This window comes from Anguilla anguilla, chromosome 10, assembly GCF_013347855.1.
Source record: "Anguilla anguilla isolate fAngAng1 chromosome 10, fAngAng1.pri, whole genome shotgun sequence".
NCBI classification, from domain to species: domain Eukaryota; kingdom Metazoa; phylum Chordata; class Actinopteri; order Anguilliformes; family Anguillidae; genus Anguilla; species Anguilla anguilla.
In genome coordinates this window covers 20,458,413-20,485,497 of record NC_049210.1, presented here as the reverse complement: position 1 = coordinate 20,485,497, position 27,085 = coordinate 20,458,413, and the positions used below count along the sequence as shown (strand labels likewise).

Here is a 27,085-nt window from a genome sequence, read left to right as displayed (position 1 = left end):
GTCTTAACTATTGCTGTAAGGAAGCTCTTGGTGGTTAGGAGTTTGTCAACAATATGGGGTGTCTGGTCAGGACACGGAGGCAGGAAATTCTTTTGGGGGTTTATTATAAATGGAATGCAAATACACAGGCACAGGCAATCTCTGTTCTCCTCTTAGGTTTAAACCAGGTGGGTGTGCATGTGTGTATGTGTGGTTCTAAATAAGGAAAAAGAAGTACAGTTAGCCTACTTCTACACTTATTATCGGCTGTACATTAAAAGGAAATAAACGGTGCTAATCACGTAGCTTACTAAATACAACGGAATATTCTACCATATGTAGATGCATTGTCGCGAGGAATGACACTCTAATGTACCTAGCATAAATCGCCAATATGTGGTAAATATTAAGGAATACTGCTACTAAAACTTAAACATTCTGCTATACAAATTACTATCAGACAATGGATTAACTAATAATCTAAACTAAATATCCTTGACGATAGAGAAAGATGTACTTACTGCCGTTTATTGACGCACACAAAGGAAACTTAACTCGCTAGAAAATGACCGTTAAACTGATTAACTTTGCACAAAATTTAACCGCGGCAAGCGCGAGCTGTAAACAAAAGGGCGTTGCCTAGCAACAGGTTCGGTCTTCACTGTCCATACTCTGAGCCTTTTGCACAGCCGCCCCCTGATTCGCTGTGCGAATCAGCTCCTTGAAGGCTCAGTGTCCGCTGGGGACATTGTCGGAGTATCCTCTGGGATAGCTGGTAGCTCAATGAGTTTGGCCACCGGTCTTGTGTAGGTCCTGTCGTCCACTTGAACCTCAGCAGTTCTCACCTTCCCGTCTGCGCTCATGATAGTCTTCTTGACCCTTCCCACGGGCCACAGTGCAAGAGGTAACCGCTGATCGATCACCATCACCACTGTGCCAATGGTAAGATTTCTCGTCTCTTTCACCCATTTCTGCCTTGACTGCAAGGAGGGTAAGTAATGCTGCAGGAAGTGGGTCCAGAACTGGTCCGCAAGTACTTGACTGTGCCGCCATCTCCTCCGACTGAGGATCTCGGACTCCGGATAAACCACTTGAGGGAGCGAGGAGTCGGGCCGCCCCATGAGGAGGTAGTTGGGGGTTACTGGGTCCACGTCGGCTACGTCCGTCGAAACATAACCTAGCGGCTTGGAATTTAAAATTCCCTCTACCTCAATGAGGACCGTCCGCAAAACTTCTTCGGTCACCGTCTGTGCTCCCATGGTCACATATAGTGCGGCCTTGATGGACCTGACTTCCCGCTCCCAAGTCCCACCGAAGTGTGGCGCATTTGGAGGGTTGAACTGGAAGCGGATCTGGCGCTTAGCCAGCTGGGTCTTTAACTCTTCACTCATAACCTGGAAACTTACTCGAAGCTCGGACTCCCCTCCCCGGAAGTTGGTTCCCTGGTCGGAGAGAAGCTCAAAGGGGGTTCCTCGTCGAGCCACGAACCTTCTGAGCGACATGAGGAATGAGTCAGTGTCCATGCTATGCAGCACATCCAGGTGGACACATCTCGTTGTCATGCACTTAAACACAATTCCCCATCTCTTTTCCGTAACCCGACCTCGCTTAATCTGGAATGGTCCGAAGCAATCCACTCCCGTTGAATAGAATGGGGGCTTCATGAGGCGGAGACGGCAGGGGGGCAAATCTGCCATCTTTGGTATGATTGGCTTCGCTCTCCATTTCTGACACTCTGGGCAGGATCTCTGATGGCGACGCACGGCTTCGCGGCCCCGAAGGATCCAAAACTTGCGTCGGAGTTCCGCAAAGACTCTCTCAGCTCCGGAATGGAGCAGCTTGTCATCATACTGCCGTATGATGAGCCTGGTGACAGGGTGTTTCGGTTCTAGCACGATGGGGTGCACAACGTCGTCTTCCAGGCTGGAAGAACGGCGTAACCTACCGCCTACACGGACGAGGCCCTTGGAGATGTCGTACTCTGCGGCAAGTGTTATGAGCCGACTGCCGGATGGAACAGCTTTCCCTGTCTGTAGGCACTTGATCTCTTCTGGAAAGCTATCACTTTGCGCTCTCTGTAGGATTCGGAGTTCGGCTTCTGCGTAGTCATCAGCACTGAGGGTGCTTGGCTGGGAGTCCACTCCGTGCAGTGACCTACTAGTCGCCTCAAGGAGGTCTTCGAAGGTGGAATATTCATCGACAGGCGGGATCTCTGGAGCGGAGATAGTCGATGTGAGGCCACAGAACGAAGACTTCTTCATCTCTGTCTCGTCTGGAACCTCCTCGAAAGACGGCGGGGTTGGCCAGCTGTCATGTGGCTGCTGAAGGAAGGCTGGACCATGACTGAACTGGTTCGGCTTGGCGAGGTCAGACAGAGTCATCCCTCTGGTGATGGTATCTGCGGGATTATTCTGCGTGTCCACATACCTCCATGACCGGTGGTCGGTCAGTTCTTGGATCTCGGATACACGGGTCCCCACAAACACCTTATATCTGCAGGACTCAGACTGTATCCAGGTTAGCACAGTGGTGGAGTCAGACCACAGCACCGTCTCTCTCAACTGAAGGGTGAGCTCTCTCTGGATCACCTGGGCGAGCTGAGCTCCAGTCAGGGCAGCACAAAGTTCCAAACGGGGCATCGACTGCTGTTTCTTTGGTGCCACTCGCGAGCGAGCTAGCACGAAGGCCACATGGACATTGCCTTGAGGATCTTCACCACGTAGGTATGCGACTGACCCATAGGCGGACTCTGATGCATCACAAAATACGTGAAGCTCGAGGGTGATGACACTTATATCAATGCCAGATGGGAAGTAGCTCCGGGAGAGGCTGACTGATAGGAGCTGAGGGAGCTCTTCTTCCCATGTGTTCCAGGCTTGCAGGAGATCAGTGGGTAAGTGCGGGTCGTCCCAGTCACGGTCATTGGCCCACAGTCTCTGGACCAGAACTTTGGCTCTTGTGGTGAAGGGCAGGATATAACCTAGGGGGTCATACTGGCTTGCTAATATCTTGTAGATATTTCGCATTGTCGTCTGGCTTGGAGCAACTGGGCGGTGCCTGTAGTGGAGTGTGTCCTCCTGGGGGTGCCAACTGAGACCTAGCGTCATCTCTTGAGCTTCCCCATGGGTCTGGGAAACTAACCTTTCGCTGCTGTCAGACTTAGCCTCCTTGGGCAAGTGGCGGATCACTTCTGGCTGGTTACTGGCCCACTGGCGGATCTCAAAGCCACCACTGATTAGGAGGGCTCTCAGCTTTGTCACAAGGCTCTTTGCTTCGTCTTCAGTAGGTAGACTCTGCAGACAGTTATCGACGTAAAAGCACTGTTCCACACTGTGACGTACATCTTCTCCTGGTTGGCTGGACTCGGTGACATGTTTCTGGAGAGCAAAGATCGCACAACAAGGGCTGCACGTAGTTCCGAATGGCAGGACTTCCCACTGGTATACTGAGGGTGGCTTGTCGGTCTTCAGGTCCCTCCAAAGGAACCTCAGCAAGGGCTTGTCTTTGTCCAACAGGCGAACCTGATGAAACATCCCTTTGATGTCTCCACTCATCGCGACTCGATGTTCCCTGAAGCGTAGGAGGACTCCAAGGAGTGAAGGTCCTAAGGTCGGGCCAGGGAGTAGGTAGTTGTTTAGACTCTGTCCGCCTATCTGGAAGCTGCAGTTGAACACAATCCGGTCTTTGCCATTATGTCTGACTATGTGGTGTGGCAGGAACCACGATTCTTCGGATGTGTCAGCTTCATGGTTGTCAATCTTCGTGGCATACCCAGCGACCTCTAGTTTCTTGATCTCCTCCTGGTAAGTAGATGCACGCTGTGAGTCTTGAGCTAACCTCTTCTCTGTGTTCCGCAGGTTTTTCATCACAACTTCCTTTGGAACTTGCAGCTTAGGCATGGTTTGGACTCGCAGGAGGGGAGTAGCATAACGATGCACTCCGTCGACCTCTACACGGGTGGTATCGGTCTCTAACAGGTCCACTGCGTATTTGTCCTGTCTGGATCTGGTCACTAACCTCTCACTCTTGAAAGGCAGCGTGTCCAACTGCCACAGTCGTTCAACTTGACGAAACAGCTCAGCAGAAGGAGAGGAAATTGCCGTGAACAAGCACTGTGCGGGCGGAAGCTGTTGCTGAAGGTACTTAGCTGGACCCTGGAGTGTCCAACCGAGATTAGTCTTGACTGCTGCAGGGCCACCAGGGGGGCCCAGGTGCACTGGCTCAATCGGAACGATTAGACTGGCTTGATCAGATCCGATCAGGAGGGTTGGTTGAGCTCCATCAATGGGTGGAATCGGCAAGCCTGTCAGGTGACGATACTTCTTCTGGAGCTGGGAAACCGGGTAGGTGTACTGAGACAGGCCTAGGTGGTCACCTGTGAAAGCACCTTGGATGCGGAACCTCTTTCTGGGCTGTGTTACAGACGTGATGGTGAAGGAGACACGTGAGCCTGGCAGTGTCTTGATATCCTGGCGGATGGTACGAAGAGTCAGATCTTCTGCTTGACCCCGTATTCCCAGGCGGCGTGCTGCAGATGAGAGCAGGATAGTTCTCTCCGAACCATCGTCAAGCACTGCATATGTGTTGAACACTCTGTCCTGGTAGTACAGGTTGACTCTGACGATCTTCAGCAGCACTCGGCTATATCCATTTGGCTGATCTAGGTAGTGAGTCTCTGCTGTCGATGTGATGGCCGCTGTGTTGGTGGGCTCGTTCTCACTTCTCTGGTTGACCTCGTGCAGAATGGAGAGGTGTTTAGACTTACAAAGTCGACACGGCTTCTTCAGGTCACAGACGGAGGCTAGGTGAGAACGACCGCATCTCCAGCACCTTCTCTTGGTTTTGATCCAGTCCACCATCTCCCCTTTGGTTAGCTTAGCGAAGCTCTCGCATTGGCTGAGATAGTGTTCAGAGTTGCAGTAAGGACAGTATATCTTAGCCTTACCTCGGGTCTGGATGGGAGGAGCTGCTTTGGAGGTTACATCTGACTGTGGATTTTTGGAGCTGTCTGTCCCATGCATTACCGTAGTGACCTTCACCTTGGACTTGTACTTGGAGTCTTTCTTGTCCTTCTCGCTGTGGGCTTGAAGGGAGGGCTCAATGTCCAGGCATCTGACTTCAGCTTTCAGCCAATCCGAGAAGTCAATGAGTGACAGCTTCAACTGATCAGGATTCTTCCTGTACTGTTGTCGACGGAACCTCTCTTGCTGGTGCTTGGGGAGTCTACTGAGGAGGCGCTTCACGTTTGAGCCGCAGTGGAGTTCCTCACGACCTTCTCCTTTAAGCGACTTCAGCATCCCGACTAGTGACTGCACTCTGGTGGCGAACTCGTCAAAAGCCCTATCGTCTCGGATGGGGGGTAAGCGTTCCATGTCCTCTATCTCCTTCAATGCGAACTGATATGGGCGTCCGTAACGCTCATCTAGTGCCTTCAGAGCTTCAGAGTAGGGCGTACTAGACTCTGCATGAGCTAGCACAAGGCGATGGGCTTGAGGTACTTTCACATGCTTCAGCAGGATGGCATACTTGTAATGCTCAGATTGCGTGGGGTGCAGGAGGGTGCTGAGGGAAAGGCGAAGCTCCACATACTGGGCTCTATCTTCTTTTGTGAAGTCTGGAAACGTGGGGCCTTCTATATTGGGGGCTGCTTGCACGTACATCATGGGGGGATAAGGTGTTGGCATGACCGGGTTCCCTGGGTAGGAGGGGTAGGGCACATAAGGAGGTTGATGTGCTGACTGATGCTCAAGATGATGCGCGGGCGGATGCCTGGGTGGAGGCAGATACTGTGTCTGAGGATGGGAAGCTGGGTCATGTTCGTTCTCTTGCTTGATAGCCTGAAGGCTATGGCGTGGATCAAGCACGTGTTGAGGGGGATGAATGTCTCGGCTGAGAGGTGGAGGCAATGGCCACTGTTGGTGGTGGATAGTTAAATCTTCTAGCTGATGAGCCAGTTCTGCAGCTACGCTTGATTGATCATCAGCTCGGGAATGGTGAGGGGCACTGGCAGGGGGATGCTGCTCACCTACTCTTTCTGGGTGATGTGGGCGAGCTGGTGTCTGATGCCGTGACGACCTCCTTGATGACTGAGCTGAGGACCGAGGGGAATGGCGCTGCAGGACAAACTCCAAAAGCTTTGTCTGCCTCTTGGCCGTCTCACTCTGTTGCCGCGCTGTCTCCATAGCTTGCTGCACGATGGCTTCATGCGCACTCCACGCCGGTGGCATGGAGGATGTGCTCCTAGCAGGACTAGGCTGTTCTCCCTCCTCTTCGTGCCTGTGTATCTGCTCTACATTCCGTTGGTCTGTATACTGCACTAAATAATCTTCCAAATATCTTGGTCGCTGAACTGCGCGCACAGGACGCATAGATGGTGAAGCAGGGAGACTGGTTCCCTCACTACTGGCTGCCATATTGGTGACTCTATCCGGCTCGAAGGACCATAAATTGTAAGGAAGCTCTTGGTGGTTAGGAGTTTGTCAACAATATGGGGTGTCTGGTCAGGACACGGAGGCAGGAAATTCTTTTGGGGGTTTATTATAAATGGAATGCAAATACACAGGCACAGGCAATCTCTGTTCTCCTCTTAGGTTTAAACCAGGTGGGTGTGCATGTGTGTATGTGTGGTTCTAAATAAGGAAAAAGAAGTACAGTTAGCCTACTTCTACACTTATTATCGGCTGTACATTAAAAGGAAATAAACGGTGCTAATCACGTAGCTTACTAAATACAACGGAATATTCTACCATATGTAGATGCATTGTCGCGAGGAATGACACTCTAATGTACCTAGCATAAATCGCCAATATGTGGTAAATATTAAGGAATACTGCTACTAAAACTTAAACATTCTGCTATACAAATTACTATCAGACAATGGATTAACTAATAATCTAAACTAAATATACGATAGAGAAAGATGTACTTACTGCCGTTTATTGACGCACACAAAGGAAACTTAACTCGCTAGAAAATGACCGTTAAACTGATTAACTTTGCACAAAATTTAACCGCGGCAAGCGCGAGCTGTAAACAAAAGGGCGTTGCCTAGCAACAGGTTCGGTCTTCACTGTCCATACTCTGAGCCTTTTGCACAATTGCCGTAGGGTCTAGTTTATATCAGTGAGGGGACCGTCTGACCGTCGGGAAGCATTGGATGACAGTGTCGGGTGAGTTCGTTTAATTTTTAAATCAGTCATTATGCTGAGAAATAGCTAAACCATTTTATTGATAGGTTCTGAGTTTCTGTGCAAACGCGCGAAAACACGCTGGTATAATGAAACAATGATGGTAGTCCAATACATATAGTCCGCTTCGTTCCGTTGCTACCATAACATAACGACCTACAGCTGCAGTTTCTCGCTGCAATTACTAATATTGAATGTAAACAAAAGACGCAATTTATGCTGTAGTCTGCCAGTGTCTAAATAAATAACACGGTCCATTTGAAGACAATATCGGGTGAGTTCGTTTAGTCTTTAAATCCGTCATTGTGCTGAGAGAAATCGTAATCTCAATTTAATCTCTACATTGACTGTAAATTTAGGGTTGTAACTAGGTAGTTGTTCCGTAGGTGACTTAGTCTTAACTCGTCTTAACTATTGCTTGAATGTTTTCATAGACTGCGTTGTTGCTGTTCTTGTTTGTGTTAGCGTTAATCAGTTTTACCTACTGGGTCCAAATTGAACTGTGCGGTTGTTCCCTGCACTTGGAGCGGTATTTCTCTCTAGGGTTTTCGGCACACTTATTCCTGGTTATGGTTATACACTTTGTTGTACGTCGCTCTGGATATGAGCGTCTGCCAAATGCCTGTAATGTAGGCTAATGTAATATTCCGTAGCAACAAGATAAACCCGGCGTTACCCCTGAAATATGCCAGTACAGCAGTAAAAACGCTGCTCACTGAATAACGAAATAAACGAGACAATTTAGTTTTTTATATTATACCATGTCATTCCACAGTCAATATCTGGGACTAAACATTGAATAAATATACAATCTTACCATTGGTTTTACGCGTAGAGATGTCCCTTTTGCGACTGAGTGGTCATATATTGTCTTGGACAATCCGTTTGTGATTCCTGTTGCTTCTCATCTGCCAATAAATAAATAAAACGGTCGGCTGCTCTGCGCGTAGGTCCCGACTTGATAACTCGTCTTTTGTTTCGTTTTTTCTCAATGTCGTATTTATTATTTGAAATGTGTATTTATGTGTTATCATTCTATCTGTCTCTGAGGCGCTCTGAAATGTGCATTCTCTGCTAAACTGAGCAATGGATTGGAATATGTGTCTGGCGTAGTGTTGCACGGTATACCAAAACTTAAGCACTTTCTCGGTACTTACAAAACCGTTTTTTTTTTTTATTTTTTATTTGAATTTTCCAACGTTCGGTAGTTCTGCGTCAAATGTAAAGGCCAGGGAAATGTGTCTCCCGCATTACTGATTTAGAGGATGAAAAGTGTAGTTTGTCAGAATCTTCGCTAGATGGCAGTAGCAACTAAGGTTGCCAAGTGAGGTGACCTGCGCTTGTGCATTCACTTCCCTGAAACAGCGCAAGCTTTGACTCAGTTCACATCAGTAGCAATAGGTGTTCCAATTTGGAAATATTTTATTATAGGAAGATGCTGTATTGTTATTGAAATGTGCTGTTTTTAGATATATTTTAAAGTGAAAGACCTGTTTACAGATAATTTACTTTACAATTGTTTAATTTTTGAAATATATTTAACATATTTTTCTATGGTTTAGCGCTGTAACACTATAGTCCTATGCTTATTGATATGTTGAACAGGCTTCAACTTAAAGGTTGTTAATAAACCGGGTTTTTAATAAACCGTGAATTCGAAAATGAGGTCATCCCTTGTGGACATTATGTTTCTGATCTATTAAGGTAATTTCAGTATCGTTAGGTACCGAGTATTGAATCAGTATCGTTTCAGTATCAATTATCGTGATACTACACCTGGTATCGGTATCAAAGTAAAAATTTTGGTATCGTGACAACACTAGTGTGACGCCTTTTTTAGTTGCGGCGCAGAAACACTGCAGCTGTGCATACACGCCGGACCATCTAAGTGTTACGACATAGTAAAGGCCTTTACGGGAAGCGGCCAGGGCACATCCGTGGCGACGTAACTAAGTCATCCAACAGCGTCTCTTAGCACAAAATTGGCCATAAGTCATCAATATTTCATACGATCATCATGATATTCAGTAGATATGTTGGGTGAAGGCATATGATCGTGAGGACAGAGCCATTTAAAAATCGTTCCATAGGGGGCGCGATGCTGCCAATGCTTGGACCCCTCCCAACGCCGCTTGCGGCTTTAATTCTTTCATTATACTGTACTAAAAATAAAAATAAATAAATAAATAGTAGTCAGGGCATTGTACATATCCAGGTCATTTTGCCCCAGAATGCTCTAAGCACTTCAGATGAGGTGGGGAGGGAGGGGTGAATTTAATCAGTCTAACTGTAAAATTAATAAATGGCCAGACTGAGAGTATTTCTTTCTCACTGAGAGGTTTCTTCACTCACTCCATTTTGCCATTATCAGGTCCTGCTAGAATGGGACTGGTTGAGAGTGCATGGCCATATTCCAAAGGTCATATTCCTTCACCCCCTTTTGCATAAAAAGAAGTTAGTAGCTAGAATACCAAACAGTGTAATGATTAGTAATGATTAACCGTAAATAAACAGGACGGGTCCTTTTTTTCTTTCAGACAAAACAAAGTGGGCCCAATGCAAGCTGCAGAGTTGGAGTCACTCTGTACCACTAAGAATCATCGCTGTACGGAACCATGAATTTCCTCCATCTATTATGTCTTTTTCAAGCCTTCCAGTGGACAAGAGCCCAGACTAGGATGTGAGTAATGGCTTTATCTGAGCTTTCATTTCATTCATTTGAGGATGTTTGTCAATTATCTGCTTTGTGTGTTGGTTTTCAAACTGTAGTATTCTGGAGTAGGTCAGGGGCTAAGACAACACATGGAAGCGTCCTTTACATTTGAACATGTTAACAAAACTGAAATAATGCACTGCTGGGCGATCCGTGATTGAATGTAAGAGAAATTTTGTCAAGCTCATTCACCTTGCTAATGCTAAGCAAAGAGCTTTAGAGGCAATTTAGAAAGATTCTGTAAAGGTTTTAAATGTTTGTCTTTGTTTCTAACCACACTAGTGTGTCACCACACTAGTGACCAATAAGTGAACATTATTTAATTTTTACTCACATTTATATTGCAGAGTCACTGGCTGACTAATTTTGAAGCTGTCTGTTTTCTCTCATGACCCAGCAGAACTGCATCTATAGGGATTGCTAGGTAGCTAATCTTGCTAAGGCATTGCATTCCAGTGTACCAAATCCTTACCAGATCAATGCCAACTGAGCTGCACATAATTAGCTATAATGTCACCTGGAGAAGGAGTCATCGGGATTCTCCTCGTCTCACTGTATAAGAGCGTCTCCTGTCAATCACCACCTAAGGTCTGCCACCTCCTGTGCCAGTGTGCTCAACCAGCTGGGCAGCTCAGACTGTGGAATAAAAAGAAATGGTGGCTAGAAGTGTCCGCTGCAGAGGAGAACATGCATTTGTCTGCACTCTCCTGAACTGATGGAGTAAATTATAGCAACAACATGGATCAATAAACAATGGATTTTGCTTGAAAATATGCACTTCCACTACCTAATTGCACCTATGACTACACCAAGGTGAAACTCACTTTGCCGTTTTTTCGCCTGCCTCCTCAGGTATCTGGTCACTGCACCCAAAATCCTGCGACTGGATGCAGCCGAGAAAGTGGCCATCCAGGTCTTTGGTTATGAACAGGAGACCACCTTCACAGTTTCGCTAAAGAGCTACCCGGACAAGAAGCAAACGTTTGCCACTGAGTCTGTAACGCTTACAGCCGAGAAAGACTACCAGGCTGTGGCCACGCTGAGGGTCAGCACTTGCGCCTTGCTTACAACATAATGTTGTATCGATAGATAGATTGATTCTACTGTATTAGAGAAATAATGGATTCATTCAACGAAGAGAAACAAATCAATAAATGAAGTCTCTCTCTCTTCACCTTGTCTTCTCCACCATCTTTGAGTCATTGCCCCCTTTTCTCATTTCCCCTCTTTTTCCCTCTTTCTGTTTCTGTGTCTTTCGTCTTTGCAGCTCTTGCCCACAGATCTCTCCAAGGATGTCACCAATGTGTACCTGGAGGCCCAGTTCAGTGACCTTACCTCGGAACAGAAGCTTCCAGTATCCCGCGACAATGGCTTCCTATTTATCCAGACGGATAAGCCCCTGTATACCCCCGAGCAGTCAGGTCAGGAAAGGCAGTGAGCATCAGGGATATTTTTTAACTGAGATACTGGAGAAAACTGAGATTAAAACTAAACTAAGATTGATATGCTAAATGAATGTAATATAATATTTTTGTGTGCATCTACCTGACTGTGATTTTTTGTATGTACGTACTTCGACCCCCTCATCCCCCGATCCTGCAGTGAAGGTGCGGGTGTTCTCTCTCAACGCGGAGCTGAAGCCCGCCCTCCGGCCCGTCACCCTCACATTCCTGGTGGGTTGCAGCCACATCTCCTAGCAACTGAGTCACCGTCACACCATTCACAAGCATGACAGGAACAAATTTATGACATTTGGTTGACACAAGATAAGTCACTGGTTGCTCGATAGAAGTTTAAGCATCCGTGGGGTTGTGATAACTGGACTAGGCCGATCCTGGTTCAGTTCTGCCTAATTTTGTTCTTCCTGGATCTTCACAGGACCCTGAAGCTATGGTAGTGGATACTGTGGATTTGCAAGATGTCACCGGGATCCTATCAATGCAAAATCCCTTCAAAATCCCCCTGAAACCAAAGTAATTCAGTCTTGTCAGGCACAGTTAGTACTGGGACTGTTGTGTCAAATTGGTTGTTTTTCCTCTGTACTAATCAAATTTATATTTTAAATGAAACAATGATTAAGACAATATGATCTCAAGTATAGACAAGTTCTATTCTTTAAAAAAAAAAAAATACATTTAAGGTAGGCTGTGACAGAGGTGATGTCAAGAGGCTAGCCATGGATGGCCGATAATCAATCAGTCCATTTACAATGTCATAGTTTATTCTGTCAATAATGCAACAGTGACATTTCGGGGAGGCTATACCTGCAAAATAGGTTGACTTTTTGTACTGTGGGCTTTTCTATCACACTTTCTCATTATTTCTAGGCCTATTCTCTGTGCAAGCCGTTAGTCGTTAGCCGTTGGTACCACAGAACTGTATGTGGCACAAAAGTCTGATCTAATGCAAAGCAAAACCTTTACCCATATATGGACTTCTGGATCAAAGGGTAATGAAAATGAATGGGAGTTTTAAATAACTGTCGCTGTCATAATGTGATATAATTATTTTGCTAACAGCAAGCTAACAGTGCTGTGAATTTTATTTATGTCATGGCTAGCCTGGCAGCGGTTCAGAGCTACCTGAAAAGCCATATAATTTATTACCCTAATGGGTAACAGAAAATGGATTTGTGTGTGAATACATATATATACTTTTTTTAATTGTGAAAAAACCTGGACAATAACAGTAAGAAACAGAAACATAACCAGGGCATATCATTAAAGAAATACCCTATAAGCAGCACACAAATTGACTGCTTTAGCAGCTTTTCTGTTCTTTGATGAGAAAATTGTCTTGTTGTACTGCTTGGTTTCTGTCTCAAATGTGGCAAATAAAGGTTTATCTTTTGCCAAATTTAGAATGAGAAATGTGGCTAATAGAATCATCAAATTATATAATATTGTTTAGAACTATCATCACTATAATTGTAGAAACCAAACAGTACATCTTCAAAGCAAAGAACAAAGTCAGTTGCTAAGATTTAAAATAAAGGTACCATTGTTAGCCCAAAAAACACTGAGAGTGGGAGCATTTCCAAAATAAGTTAAATATGGTTTCTGGATATAAGCCACAAAATTAACAATTCTCATCAATATCATTTTGAAGTTATTTTATAAAAATTGCATGGATAGAATATACAGTTTGTATTATTTTGAATGAGATCGCTTTAATTTTATTAGTTAATAAATATTTTGAGCTTAATTTCCAAATCTTTTTCCAACTGAGATTATTTTCTTTATAATATTTCAATAAATTGACACATATGAAGGGGTTTCAATATATTTCTGAAATATATTTTATATTCCTTCTTGTATTCTGTGACTATTATTTTTATAGCATGCAGAAAAGCATATTTACCCTATTGCAGAGTCTGGATCCATATAAACTATGAGAGGCTGGGTTTGAATTACTCCCTGAAGATCATCACAACCCCAGAGGGCCTAGCATCTATAACTATAGAAAATTCCTTCAGATTAACAGGGATTTTAAATTTAGATAAAAATTCAGAACAAGTCACCAAGCAACCCTGGACATTAAAAAGCTGGCTTACCAGGATTATGTTGTTGGAAAACCATTTTCATAAAATAATGATTTGTTTTTATACAAAATGTCCCCGTTAATCCATATATAATACCTGAGGGGGGAGAAATAGTTTATGGATTAATCAGAAAGAGCGAAACATTTGTTTATGGATAACCACAAATGAATTTTTTCAATTTTATAGTAAGAGAGCAAGATACGTAAAGTTAAGACCACCTAATTGAGAAAAGATGAAATGGTGCATAAAATTCAAAATGCTGGTTTGGCTTTTTAAGAATGCTCTAATCCAGTTTATTTTAAAAGTTTTAATGAGAGTAGTAAAATCAAGTTGAGACTACCTTTTTCATACATGTTCATAATCACTTCTTTATATAATGTGTCATATGTCTCCATATAAAATTAAAAAGCAAGTGATCAATGTTCTTACAGACATTATTGTGCACTACTAGGGATAATGGTGCATCAACAAATCTTGAGATACCTTTTGTAATACGTACTCTACCCTTCAAGAAAGATAAATCTCTCTGTAGCCACTGATTCAACTTTTTTTTTTTTAGTATTTTCAATAATCAGGTTAAAGTTTAAGACATCTAGCCTCATTTCATTTTAATATTTATTTTCAAAAAAGTTACTTTTTCCTTGACTGAGATATTATAAAAAGAATGACTTTGAGAGCAAACAGTTCATTTTTATTGATATTCAAATTAATCCCGGAGGCTTTAGAGTATTGTTGAATCACATTAATAACTTTGTGAAGCTCAACTGTGAAGCGGTAGGTCACACCAGCTCACAGAACAGGACCACCGAGTGCTGAAGCGTATAGTGCATATAAATCATTCGTCCTCGGTTGCAACACTCACTACAGAGGTCCAAACTACCGCTGAAAACAACATCACCACAAGAACTGTTCCTCAAGAGCTTCATGAAATGGGATTCCAACGCCGAGCAACTGTATACAAGCCTAAGATCACTACATGCGCAATGTCAAGCATCGGCTGGAGTGGTGTAAAGCACACCGCCATTGTACTCTGGAGCAGTGGAAACACGTTCTCTAGATTGAAGAATCGTACTTCACTATCTGACAGTCTGACGGATGGCAGGATGCATAGTGCCAACTGTAAAGTTTGGTGGAGGAGGAGGAGGATGTTTTTCATGGTTTGATCTAGGCTCCTTCGTTCCAGTGAATGTGAATCTTAATGCTACAGCATATAATGACATCCTAGAGAATCGTGCGCTTCCAAATTTGCGGCAACACTCTGGGGAAGACCCTTTCCTATTTCAGCACAACAATGCCCCCATGCACAAAGCAAGGTCCATAGAGAAATTGTTTGATGAGTTTGGTGGGGAATATCTTAACTGGCATGCACAGAGCCCTGACCTCTACCCCATCAAACAACTTTGGGATGAATTGGAATGACGATTGCGAGCCAGGTCTTATGCCCAACATCGGTGCCCAACCTCACTAATGTTCTTGTGGTTGAATGGAAGCGTATCCCCACAGCCATGTTCCAAAACCATTTTCTTTTAGGGGCAGGTTCTTCTGAAAACATCTTTTCACATTATTCTTTTGGTTATTTTTCTATTGTCTTGGTATAAGTGAGCAAGTTTAGAAAATGGGAGGTTGATTTCTCTCAGAACTTTGTGTCATATATATTACAGTGTATGTATTATATGGAGCAATACTGTGCTATGTTCTTTGGCTCAACTGTTATAACCCCATCAGTAGATAATGGTGGATTGTATTATTTTTACCCATGATATTTTTTAACTTTATAACAATAATAATAATAATAATAATAATAATAATAATAATATGGTAAACCTGTGAAATGTCACAAACAGCTGACAGTCATTTGTCCCAAAACTTATGTTGATTTATGCTGGAATAGTGAGGCTTGACTCAATGCAAACATGAATTTTGCCCCATAGTCATTGTTTGATTTGAAATACAAAAATATTAATTTGATTAGTTCTGAGGATAAACAACCAATTTGACACAACTGTCCCAATACTTTTGCATTTAACTGTATGTGTTCAGTGTACAAGATAGCTCACTTTGACTGTCAAATAAACATTAAGGTTTTTTCCTGTTGGTCATGAGTAACTCCAAATAACATGACCTTGTGCTCTGTACAACAGGTTTGGAGTTTGGAAAATTGAAGCTACCTACGCTGAGGAATTCATCACCACAGCAAGAACTGAGTTTGAGGTCAAAGAATATGGTAATTCAACAATAACCATGGACAATTCAGAAACACAAAACTATTTTTGAGTAAAGTGACTTGTAGTTTCCCTAGTCACTTAGCATAAAAATGTATGATCATCATCAGGGACTACTGGACTGCTAATTAACATGCTATCCCCGTGTAATCATTAGGATTCTTCTTGGTGAACAAGGCTCATTGTCTGTCACATGTTACATCCTTTCCACCATTATCCAGCATGCTTTGCCTCTGTCTTGCCCAGCATCCTCTGTCTTTTTCTTCCCTGAAGAATATCATGTCAGACTGAGTCACTGAGAATTTAGGCTAACAGGCAAAGCCAATGTTTAAAAACAGTGCTGCTCTAATGAGCATCTTTCATTTTTCCAGAGGCCCAAACCTTCTTGAAATTTGTGCTAAAAGTATTCATTCTTGTAGCATTAGTTTCTGACTCTTTTTCATTGAGATTCCTCTGCCTCTTTCATACCCTCCATCTATTGCCTCTATATTACCCAGAATCCTATATTTCCTGGGTTTTGCCAAACCCTTTGCTTTTCAGTTTTGCACAGACCCATGTCTTTATACTTACTGCAATCATGTACTTTGGTCCATGTGCTTGTAATCATAATAATAAATGTTTGTCACACAGTTTTGCCCAACATCTCCGTAATTATCGAGCCAGAGGCCAACTACATCAGCGCAGCCAACTTTGAGTCATTCAAGGTGAAGGTGATGGCCAGGTGAGTCACAAAATGCAGATCTGATCTGCTTCAAAGAGCTCCTGCATAATCCTGTAAAGATATGCACTGTTCTTCTTACTGTAAGGCTTGTGTGCATGAGTGTGTCTGTTTTATGTGTTAGGTACATGCATGGCCTGCCAGTAGTTGTTGCAGATGTGTTCCTGAAGTTTGGGTACACTGATCAAAGCAGCACGAACGTATTAGCAGGGTCACTGCGGAGAGGTGCGGTAAGAGATCCACAGCCGTCCTTCTCTCCCCTCACTCTTTACCTCCTTTGGTTGCTGGGTTACCTAACAGGTTTAACTATCAAGATCTGTCAGCCCTTCGTTGAAATATGTTACATCCTTTTAAGTAGACATTTCATAGTTCCAAGTGTGTGGGCCTGTGGTGGGGCTAGGTTCAAAAGACCAGGGAAAGAAATTTTTTATACAGCTGGCACACACACTGATTTTGCCAACTTTTGGCTGTATATAATTAGACCTTTCATGGTATGCCGAAAAGTTAGGTCATTACAGGCCCTGTATTCAGACTTGGAAGACAAAGCTGTTAAAGTGAAGTTAAAGTTATATGCATTTTCTAAAGGCTCACCTAAACTGCAAGTGGCCACAACACATAAGCAACACAGTACTGACAGGGCGGCACCGCAATGGCTCACAGACCATGGTGGCTCTTACACCCTCTGAGCATTTCTGTTGTATACTATCACAATCACCACACCTCCAGAAAATATGCCTTTTCCCCCTCATTATTAAGTTTTATTTATTTGCTGCTATAGTAGGACAACCGAAAAGTTCAAATGCTTGCTCTTCCGTATCATATTTGCTTATTAACATATCTGCTGTTAATGCATATGCCTGCAGTCATATAACAATTCACTTTACATTTAGATCATATAAAAAAAGCATTTTAGAGCAAATTTGTGTTTGCGAACATTTCTCTGTATGGCACAGCAAGTGGATAGGCCCCTAAGAACATACTTCATAAAAGCCAACCCCAGACTCATTAAAGCTCAACACAACCCACCCTTGTCGCCTAGGATATGACCCCACACATGCACTGATGCAAACATCTTGTTGTATCCATAATGCAGATACGGAACGGTAAGGGGGACTTTGAGCTGAAAGTGAAGGAGGTGTTTGAGGGCGCGGCCGAAGGACCACGCACACTACAGGCGCTGGATGGGAAGACCTTCTACATCACCACTACTGTGCAGGAGTCAACCGGTGAGATGTCACAGCTTTCAGCCATGGCATACGTTTGCCAAAACTGAACATTTGGACAGCCAAATGTTCAGTTTTGGACATACCAAAAATATGTCTTTACCAATACAGGGCTCTGCTCTCACAGCTTTATTGGCTGTTGTTTTGTGTTTTCAATCGACTCATGGTATGAGAAAAGCATACATTTAAGACCACTTTCAGGACAACCACAGTCTCTTTGACTTAGCAATCCATATGGATTCATTCATTAACAGGTTCTTATATGAAATAGCTTACCAGGTACAGTTTCGGAATTCAAAAGTGTATTCATTGACCCGTGATGCCGTTTCATTCTGCCACTTCTAGAGAATATGGAAAGCGTTCTGCTGTCTGCCGCTTTTTTTCCACTGCAGTCCACCACCAGTCCAGCTGCTCAGTCATTATTAATCTGTCAGAGGAGCTCATCAAGAGGTGGCAAAGGCAGACTGCATGTACCTGACTGACCAGAAGGGTCACTTTTACATGATGACCCAAAAACAGTTTGGCCAAATCTCTCGCTCCCTGGACAATGCAACAGTCTGGTCACAGTCAGCACTGGCCTAGTCTGGATTTGATACCAGACTGCGGGATGCATCCATACACTGGAACTCCCCCCAGCAGCCCCTTTGAAAACCCTTTCATTTTAGTCCAGCTCGACACAATGTAATGACAGTAGGCTCATTTATGGTCCATTGCAGGTGGGATTTCTCAGGAATCAGAGCTTGCCACTGTGAAGTTCTGCCTGTCTCCCTACACGCTGGGCCTGATTGCCACTCCACCCTTCATTAAGCCTGGACTGCCTTACTTTGTCAGGGTAGGTACACTAATCTGATCTCATATGTTTGTGATTCTGTGATTTTGTCAATGCTGACTGGTCAACCAGCCTTCTTAGGCGAATATAATGTTAATATTGTCAACATCATTTTAATGTTTTTGCACCATCCACAAACGTAAGCATTGAATAAGTTGAAATGTGGTTAACAGTCACCTGATTTTTAACATCTTATTATGTTCACTGACTTCAATTTTGGGACCTTCAAAGCGCACAGAGAATATATCGATGCAAATAATAATTTAAAAATCTTTGCAAAATTAAGGTAACAGACAAACTTAAAAGTAAATCAAAGCAATAAAGTAATATCTGGTTGCATGGCCCTTAAATGCAACAACTGCATGTCTATGACACACTGACATCACCAAACATTTGAGGCCAGATTTACTAAGCCTTTTGCAACTATTTTCAGACACAGATATGATGCATTCTGCCACAGAAACAAGTGCTTATGTATCGAAGAGGTGCAGGGGGCTGGAAGCACAATATGCGTGTAATCTATATTAGTCATTGCAAGGTCCACTACTCTCGATGCCCATGCATTTAAGAGAGGATCACACAAATAACGGGCAGAGATATTATAAGTGTGGCTGATTATGTATTCCATAGAATTTACTAAAGTTTGCACAATTAACAAGGGTCAATTTTTTACATAAAAGTTCTCTGCCCCTGGAAAGCAGGTGTAAATCAAGGCGCAAGCAAGATGGAGATACATGTACAGTCCTCAAAGATGCACTTAGAGAATCTTTGCAACAAGAATCACATTATTTCAACTGCCTAAGCAAGGCATCATAAAACAGTAACAATTATTAATATGAACTAGTATTAATTATAATTGCAGCCAAGCAATAGGCTGGGTGTTTGTCACAGAAAATATTGTTTAAAATCACAGAGCAGTCATGACAAAATTGCTAAAAATCATGGAAAACGTAAAAAAAAGAGTCAGAAATCACACAGTTTAAAAACATTAATTTATTAAATTAACCAATAAATCTCATGTGCGGCCGTGGGACATGACTGAAATACTGTGCACAACTGTAGCAACAGTAACAAGTGCATGACGTAAAAAAAATCATTGGCCAGTTGCTGCTAGTAGCTAAATAATTGATAGGCTGGTGCATTAAACCACATTCAACCATTATGGAAAGAGCCTGCTTTTTGCCTTGAACAAAACAATGTTAGGAACAGAGCATACAGAATATGCTCAAATTGCATTACTAAAATAATAAATCACAGGATTACTGTGTGCTTGTTTTTATTTCTACCCTTTGACCCCACTTAAATCCCAGAGATTTTGGAAGAATCCCCCTCTCTTAAATGAACCCATTATCTCCAAAATTATATACAGTGCAGACATGGTTCAAAGCTTGAAATAAAGACCGCATTTGTACCAAAATGACTAAATCCCCAGATCCTATGGGAGTCTCTCTTTGTAAACATACAGGACAAATTTGTTCTGAAAAACAAAAAAAATAAATTAGAATTTTCTTCATTCTGTAGTGATTATACCAGGCGGTACCCAGGTTTCTTTTTCCAATCCCCCAGGATGTATACAACACCAGGATAAAAGTTTGGAGTGGATTGAAGAAAGCAGTAAAATTTGATATGCATTTTCCCAAAGGTGGACCCAAGTGTCCCAAAAACCTCTCCGAATGGAACCAAATCTCCCCAAATTGGAATAGTGTGTATATCTTTTTTCCCAGCCATATTCCACTTCCAGAAGCTAATTCCATTGAGGGTGGTACCCTCTGTAACTCCACAAAACAAATATTCTATTTGCCCATTCTCTCTTTCAGACTAAGCTATATTTCAGTCAAATGCTGTCATTTTGGAGAGCTTCTATGTACAAAATGTGTTCATAATGGTTAGTTATCACTCAAACTAAATTCCCTTAGATAAAGTCAAACCACTTGGAGTGCTGCAATCAGCTGCCAGGCTGCAGTAAATCAGGCTTTAAGCAGTGAACCTTCTGATCACAACAGAGCAAGAGCTCTGCTCCTGAAAACACTTTCATCTCAATGGAAATAATGCAGAATGAATAATGACTTTTGCTAGCCAGTGTACAAAGACATGATTGATTGCTTTGGGGGATTTTAGCAATATTAATACTGTAGTATTAGCAGTTGTTTGACTTGTTGCAGACAATTACTGGATTATAAACCATAATAATCAACCGGGGGTGTCAATTTCAGCCATCCTTTGGGAAAGGGGACTGCTTTGTTGTTTCTCTTGTTATCTCTAGTGGTTTTATTGACTGAGACAGGGTTTTTTGCTTAAAAGTGCGAAGAGCCTAAGCTTTACAGCAGCGTAAATGTTACAGCAGTGCACCTTGAATCAGTGACCAATAAAAGCAATAATTTAAGACAATGCTATTTTTGACCACCGGCAACCCATTGGGATTTCAAGAGGTTAGAGTTAGATTTTGTGCATGTGACAACTTTGAGTCTTTAAGAACAATTTGTCACGTTACTGTAGCCATAGAAAGAACGTTCAAAAATCATGGAAACCGCAAGAACGGCAAAGTTCATGACGCTGCCAAAAAAGACAAAAATAATGGAATCCCTGACACCTGAGAAGTAATTACTCTTCTGGGAGAAACAAAAGATGACCTAGAGTCTCCAACATGTTCCCATTCCACCCCAGCAATAGTCATGCTCCTTGCAACATTGCATTCTCGCATTTGGGTAAATTCAATCGGAAATCGCAATGTGACTCGGCTGTATATTCCACAGCTGTTCTTCGCTGTCCATATAGCCTACGGTCTTACATGGCAGGACTATGGCCAGAATGGACTCATAAACACTGGTAATTTTTATTGTGTATTCAATGCACTAAACAGGAGTTTTTTTTTTTTTTTTTTTTTTTTACTTTTAAGCTCATACGCGAAATGTGAATAGTGCCATTTGCTGATTGCGTAATTAGTTGTAGCCATACTTAAAGATACATTAATTTCAGGCAGACTGAAAATGCACCAACACACCCTTGTCAGCCCACAATTTGCGCTTCAAGTTTTATGTTCGTAAAACTGGTCTCTTTCAGTTGATCTTTCTGGCTTCATCAAGTGAAATTCATACTCGATTGGTTTTACAATAAGGTGGCTGATTAGTCAGTCCAAAACTTTCCACTTTTCCCCATTGATGAATGCTTTGGTTGCATATGCGGTGCGTTTGGGTCATTGCATTGCTGCAGGATGAAACAACGGCCAATGTGCCAACGGCCAATCAACAAAAATAAGTGAGCCAGTTCCAGGAGCAGCCTAGCATGCCCATGCTATGACACTACCTCCTCCATATTTCACAAATGAGGTGGTATGCTTTGGAGCTTGGGCTGGTCCATCCTTTCCCCACAGTTCTGGGGCATCGCTGTATTTTTTTTTTTTTTTTTTTGGCAAATTCTAATTTGGCCTTTCAATCTTGCAGTGTGGTTTTTGTGATATTTTCACCCCTGTCCTCTGGAGACTGCTGTTGATGTCACAGATTCTGGTCTTAGGGTTTTTCTTCACAGCTCGCAGAATTTGTCTGTCATCAACTGTAGTTGTCTTCCTCCACCGACCTGTACAGTTATTTCAAAGTCCACCACTGGTTTCTTTCTTTTTAAAGACTTTCCAAACTGCTGTACTTGACATATCCAGTTTCTGTGCTATCCAGAATTCTTCTGTCGTCACAGCTTACAGATGAGTTGCTTTTCAGTCATAGTTAGTTATTTGGTCTTCATGATGGTGCCTTCTCACTACAAATGCTCCACGGATAGAAACAAAGGCTCTGCTTTTTTTTAGTCCAGACATCAGACCTTCTTAACTTAACTGAGATGTTGTGGCATGACCTGAAGAGAACTGTTCATGTTAGAAATCCAACAAATATCAATGAACTGAAGTGAAGTTCTTGTGCAAGTCTGATCGGCGGCTATAGGAAACATTTGTTGGAGGTTATTGCTGCTAAAGAGGTCCTATCAGTTGTTGATACTGGTGCAGATGCTGGTAGTAAGGCTTCACATACATACATACATACTGGTAAGGGCTCTTGCAACTGTATAATATTCTTTCTGAAGCTTTCAACAAAGCTTGGGCTGTCATGAAACTCCACCCCTTACAACTCCCTCCACCTCTCAACACAGTAAACTGCGGAGTGGATAAGGATCCAAACTTTGAAACATAAAGTTTTTGATTAAAATCCCGAAGCTACCCTCTCCAAAATATAATCAGTCAGGATAATTTTTATGATCCCACACATGGAAATTCAGTTGTCACACTAACTACAATCCCATGGCAAAAGTTGATGAAAAAACTGATTTTTGTCAGCCTTGATTCATAAACCTGCAAGGTCATGGCCCAACATAAAATGATCTCCGTGCAAATTACAATATATAGGTATTATATTGAACATAAGAATGGTATTCGTAGAAATGACATTTGCTCGCCTATTGCAAGACTTTACTCAAGCCAGTCATCCTGCCAAAAAAATTATAAAACACAAAGAGGTGTCAATATTAAACAGAAATTGCTACAATCAGAATGAAAATGGATTTTCTACTAAAAACATCACATCCAGATGGCTTTAATGAAGACTAAGTTGTTTTCTGTAGATTTATCTTTTTATCATGCCCATTCCAATGTTTGTTATGTTTATCTATCAGTCTGGGATGATAATCTTGCCCCTTTTTTGTATTTAATCCTTGTAATACTTGGAAATTTAAACTTTGATGCTGTCTATCCTCGTGTTCCCATTGTTATGTGATTTGCAACACTTTGTACAGCATACAAATTGTAAGGCTTATGACGTATACAACTATTGGTGCTCTCTTCATTACCAGCTGACATCTATTAACTAATTACAATTACATCTTCTTTGTACATTCAGACCCTGATGAACGTCTAAGAAAAAACTGTTCATTGTTTGATTGCTATCTTGAGCGCTATGGACTTCATAATCAATTACATTTCTGCTATAGCCTCCTCTTTGTGTTTTTTCTATTTTACACCAGTGCATGGGTTATTCCACATTTTTCCACTTGTTTTATCACTTTTGACATATGCATCTGGTTTTATGCTCTCTAAACGTACAGTATAAGACAAAGGCACAAACTTTCTACACTGTTCCAATATAAAATTTGCCATGACTTACCAACTGCCTGTCTAATCCTAACAAAACCTTTGCTTATTTGTCTGTCTGTCTATCTTGTCTCTGTTCCATTATTTTTTCACTATTTTTGTAATGTGTGCTTGGAACCCTATAATTGCTGCTTGGGGCAATACTGTTATTATTATAACAACAATAATCGCAATAATGATAATGTACATTTTTTTGTGGTTGGTTATATATTTTTGTATTTTTTGGTGGTCTCAGGTAATGGTGAAGGACCCCCTGGGGCAACCGGTACCCAGGGTACCAGTAAAGGCACTGGTAACCATCATGGATGATGAAACACAAGCCCAAGATCACAGCGACCAGAACAAGTATCGGAAAAGCCAGGCGGACGGCACCGCACTCTTCACATACAACATCCCACCCAACTCCAAAACAGCCACATTTTCAGTGAGAGCCGACCAATTTCACTAGCATGGGCTATGCCATAGCATTAGTCTATGTCTGAACAATTCTCTGAATTATGGATTTTTGTGTAAAAGAAAACAAATGCTGTGGCTTGATTTCCATATTAGCTGCTAACTATGAGAAAGCTACATCTCTAGCAGTAGCAGGAGCTGGGTTTGTGCGATGTAGATGGTGTGTTTGAGTGCACAGATAGTGAGACTTATGCTGTCTGTGTAACAGTCTGTGGGCTGACTGACAGGGACAATGTGTTTATTTGTGTTTCAGTCTGTAACCCTCCACGTGTAGTTGAGTATGTGTATGTGCGCATGCTACCTGTGTCTGTAACAGTGTCCGTGCTTGTGTTGAATGAAGGGGCCTGTGTCTGTGGTTACAGCTGCAGACTGAAGACAGTACGCTGCCTCACACCAGCCAGGCCAAACTGACATATAGCGCTGAGGCCTACAAGTCAATTAACAAGCGCTACCTGTATATTGACTGGGCCTCCCACTACCAAGACATGAAGGTGGGCGAGTACGCCAGCATCAATGTCTACTTCTACCACCACCCTAGCATCACCCTGGGAACTTTCAGCTACCAGGTGACTTTTGTCTCTCTTCAGCTTATTTGTCTGATGACTCACTACATGAATGTCTTTTTTTGTGAACTAGAGGTATCATGTAACCTGCAGATTAATTTGTTTCGTATTTCACTAATGTTGTTTCCACATTATGTACATATTTCATTTATTCTTTCTTAAAGAATTTTAAAAAACATTTTCTTTATTTTAAAAAAGCCCAAGCTGGGAAATATGGCATATCCATTCTCAGCCTCCATTGTTACTCCTCATGACTCATTGCTCTCCACAGATCATCTCCAAGGGGAGGATTGTTAAAGTCAAGACGGTGCCACGTGTGGGGTCCTCCAATGTCCAGAACATCAACTTCCACGTAACCGCAGACATGGTGCCGTCCGCCCGCCTCTTGGTCTACTACATCTTGACTGGGGAGCAGATGGCAGAGCTGGTAGCTGACTCTGTGTGGTTTAGCGTGAAAGCAAAGTGTGTCGGCCTAAAGGTATATCACCATCTGATTGGTTTCTCTCATTTTTGCATTTAAATGCTGTTATAATGAAAAATACACAGTGTAAAAATAGAGCCACACTAAGTGTGTACTGCCAGTGATAGTGACCCCGCCCCCCCCCCCCCCCCCTTCCTGCTTTGGGACAGACGAAGTTGTGGGCCAATCAGGAGTCATACGAGCCCAAGGAAAATTTGATGCTGCAGGTGCAGGCAGGCCATGGCTCCTTGGTGGCTCTCTCCTCAACTGACACGGCTGTCTACAACCTCCGTGCTCCTAGCAGTGACCCCATGGCCAGAGTGAGACAAGCACAAGACCCAGAGCAAACCGCACACCCAGTGCAGTCCACATTCAGCTGAATTCAACATGGTCAATCCAATCAACACAGTCCACACAAGGGACGCATTTGCCTAAGATTTGCCTATCACTTCTTGCTAGTGTCAGTTAATCTTTGCATCAGTAATGTTTAATCATGAAATTTTGTCCACATGCAAAGTAAATGAATGTTGAATAATAATTATATACTGACTCACAGTGGATATGACCCATCCTAGTTTAGGTTAAATTCACTAAAATACTCAAAATAGCTATATTTAATGTTAAAATGTATTTTTATTCCTTATTTAAAACAGACACTTGGTATATCATAATTGTAATGCCTGCATTTCCATTTTCTGAACATCAGTAACATCAAGTTCACTTAGCTAGTTACATTAACCGCTTTGTCATTTGAATTTGGCAGCATCTGTCAGGACAGTCACTGTCCTACCTTCATTGGGGTCATTGTTTTTAGTAGGCGCTTATGTTTTGTGATTGATTGAAGTACTGCTCTAGGAAAATGCTATTTCAGTTTCAGTTTGCATTAAACTTGATTTTCGTCTATTTTCTCGTAAAAAGACCAAAAAAGGTCTTCTTTCAAGGCATTCAGGCATACAACACTATTGTTTTTCATTTTTTGCATATTCATCATTTTTTGGTTTACCAGTTTTTTAAAATTACATTCACAGTACACACATACACACGATAATCAGTCACAATTAACACACAATTAACAAGTTCACAGTTAACTGAACTCAGTATGGTCCGGATGAAAACAGTCCATACTGAATTTTTCATGTCCCAAAGTGTCTTTGAAGTATTTTTTTTAGTTCATTACTACCAGCTGTTGTTGCCATTGTCCAGTTTTTAAAGAATGTGCTCAGACACACCAGTCAGCTTGCAGAGGATCCTAACTGTGACCTTTGACCCTTGGGGCAGACTCTGCGTCACATTGAGCGAAGCGACCAGGGCTGTGGGGGAGGAGGCGGTAAAGACAATGCCAATGTGTTCCACACCGCCGGCCTCACTTTAATGACAAATGCTACTGCCAAGGCCACATCATCTGAAGGTATTTCCCTGTTCAAAACCATATGGCACACCTTCACACCTCTGTGGTGGTGTTAGCATAACCTCAACAAAGTAAGACCCAACTTGGGAGTGGAGGGCAATGTTAAATTGTATGTCAAATAATGTGAAATTGTATAAAATCCTAACATGTTATTGAAAATGAATTGAAAATATAAATCTGAGAGGGAACCCTGTCTACTGCATCAGGTCAGCCATCAATGTCCTCCTTATTAATGTTATTGTTGTTTTTGTTTTGTTATTCATACCTACTATGAATGTTCTTGTTCATCGTCTCAGATATGGTATTTATGAAGCACTCTGTGATTTATTTTTTATGCTGAATTACATCACACCTCACTACAGTTAAGTAATGTTAAGGGCAGGCTGAGTCTCTCCAGTAGGATGCAGGGATCAGATACAGCCTGAAATTATCTGTAACAATGCCTGTCTTTCAGATGCGACCTGCTCAGCGGTCTTGCGACCAAAACGGTCCACTGACATGAAGAAAGAAATGATAAAGAAAGGTGAGACAGCACAGTGCCGTACCTCTCTACATCTCTCACAACCGTGGGGGCGGGGCAACACAAGCACATAATCACCTTCCTCTTCCTGTTTGGCTCCAAGATACTCCTCAGGGTGATGTTTACAGTTTTGTTCCATGT

General features: G+C 42.5%; 2 protein-coding genes and 1 long non-coding RNA gene across 3 annotated transcripts in view; 1 reads left to right on the top strand and 2 right to left on the bottom strand.

The window, feature by feature from the left end:
- Positions 1-87: 87 nt before the first annotated feature.
- On the bottom strand, positions 88-870 carry LOC118206289. The gene is made up of 2 exons (XR_004761171.1): positions 501-870; positions 88-195 (listed from the first exon to the last, which is right to left on the bottom strand). It is a non-coding gene; the product is annotated as an uncharacterized LOC118206289 (long non-coding RNA).
- Positions 871-904: 34 nt separating this feature from the next.
- On the bottom strand, positions 905-7,067 carry LOC118206521. The gene is made up of 3 exons (XM_035379311.1): positions 6,909-7,067; positions 1,017-6,608; positions 905-910 (listed from the first exon to the last, which is right to left on the bottom strand). Exons 2-3 carry the CDS (start codon positions 6,390-6,392, stop codon positions 905-907), a joined length of 5,382 nt encoding a protein of 1,793 aa, XP_035235202.1. The 5' UTR covers positions 6,393-6,608; positions 6,909-7,067.
- A 2,636-nt stretch (positions 7,068-9,703) lies between these two features.
- LOC118206286 (complement C5-like) overlaps positions 9,704-27,085 on the top strand; it is a 34,723-nt gene continuing 17,341 nt past the window's right edge. The window contains exons 1-16 of the mRNA XM_035378771.1: positions 9,704-9,846; positions 10,732-10,924; positions 11,147-11,300; positions 11,482-11,552; positions 11,758-11,852; positions 15,562-15,644; positions 16,273-16,363; positions 16,485-16,590; positions 17,454-17,586; positions 18,300-18,415; positions 23,776-23,964; positions 24,356-24,559; positions 24,828-25,034; positions 25,187-25,336; positions 26,295-26,424; positions 26,879-26,947. Coding sequence (XP_035234662.1) covers positions 9,782-9,846; positions 10,732-10,924; positions 11,147-11,300; positions 11,482-11,552; positions 11,758-11,852; positions 15,562-15,644; positions 16,273-16,363; positions 16,485-16,590; positions 17,454-17,586; positions 18,300-18,415; positions 23,776-23,964; positions 24,356-24,559; positions 24,828-25,034; positions 25,187-25,336; positions 26,295-26,424; positions 26,879-26,947 — 2,056 coding nt within the window. The 5' untranslated portion in view covers positions 9,704-9,781. The remainder of the gene's footprint in view (positions 9,847-10,731; positions 10,925-11,146; positions 11,301-11,481; positions 11,553-11,757; positions 11,853-15,561; positions 15,645-16,272; positions 16,364-16,484; positions 16,591-17,453; positions 17,587-18,299; positions 18,416-23,775; positions 23,965-24,355; positions 24,560-24,827; positions 25,035-25,186; positions 25,337-26,294; positions 26,425-26,878; positions 26,948-27,085) is intronic.

What these genes read in the sequence shown, in the direction of transcription:
- LOC118206521 (XM_035379311.1), bottom strand. Translation starts at nt 6,392, where the DNA reads ATGGCAGCCAGTAGTGAGGGAACCAGTCTCCCTGCTTCACCATCTATG.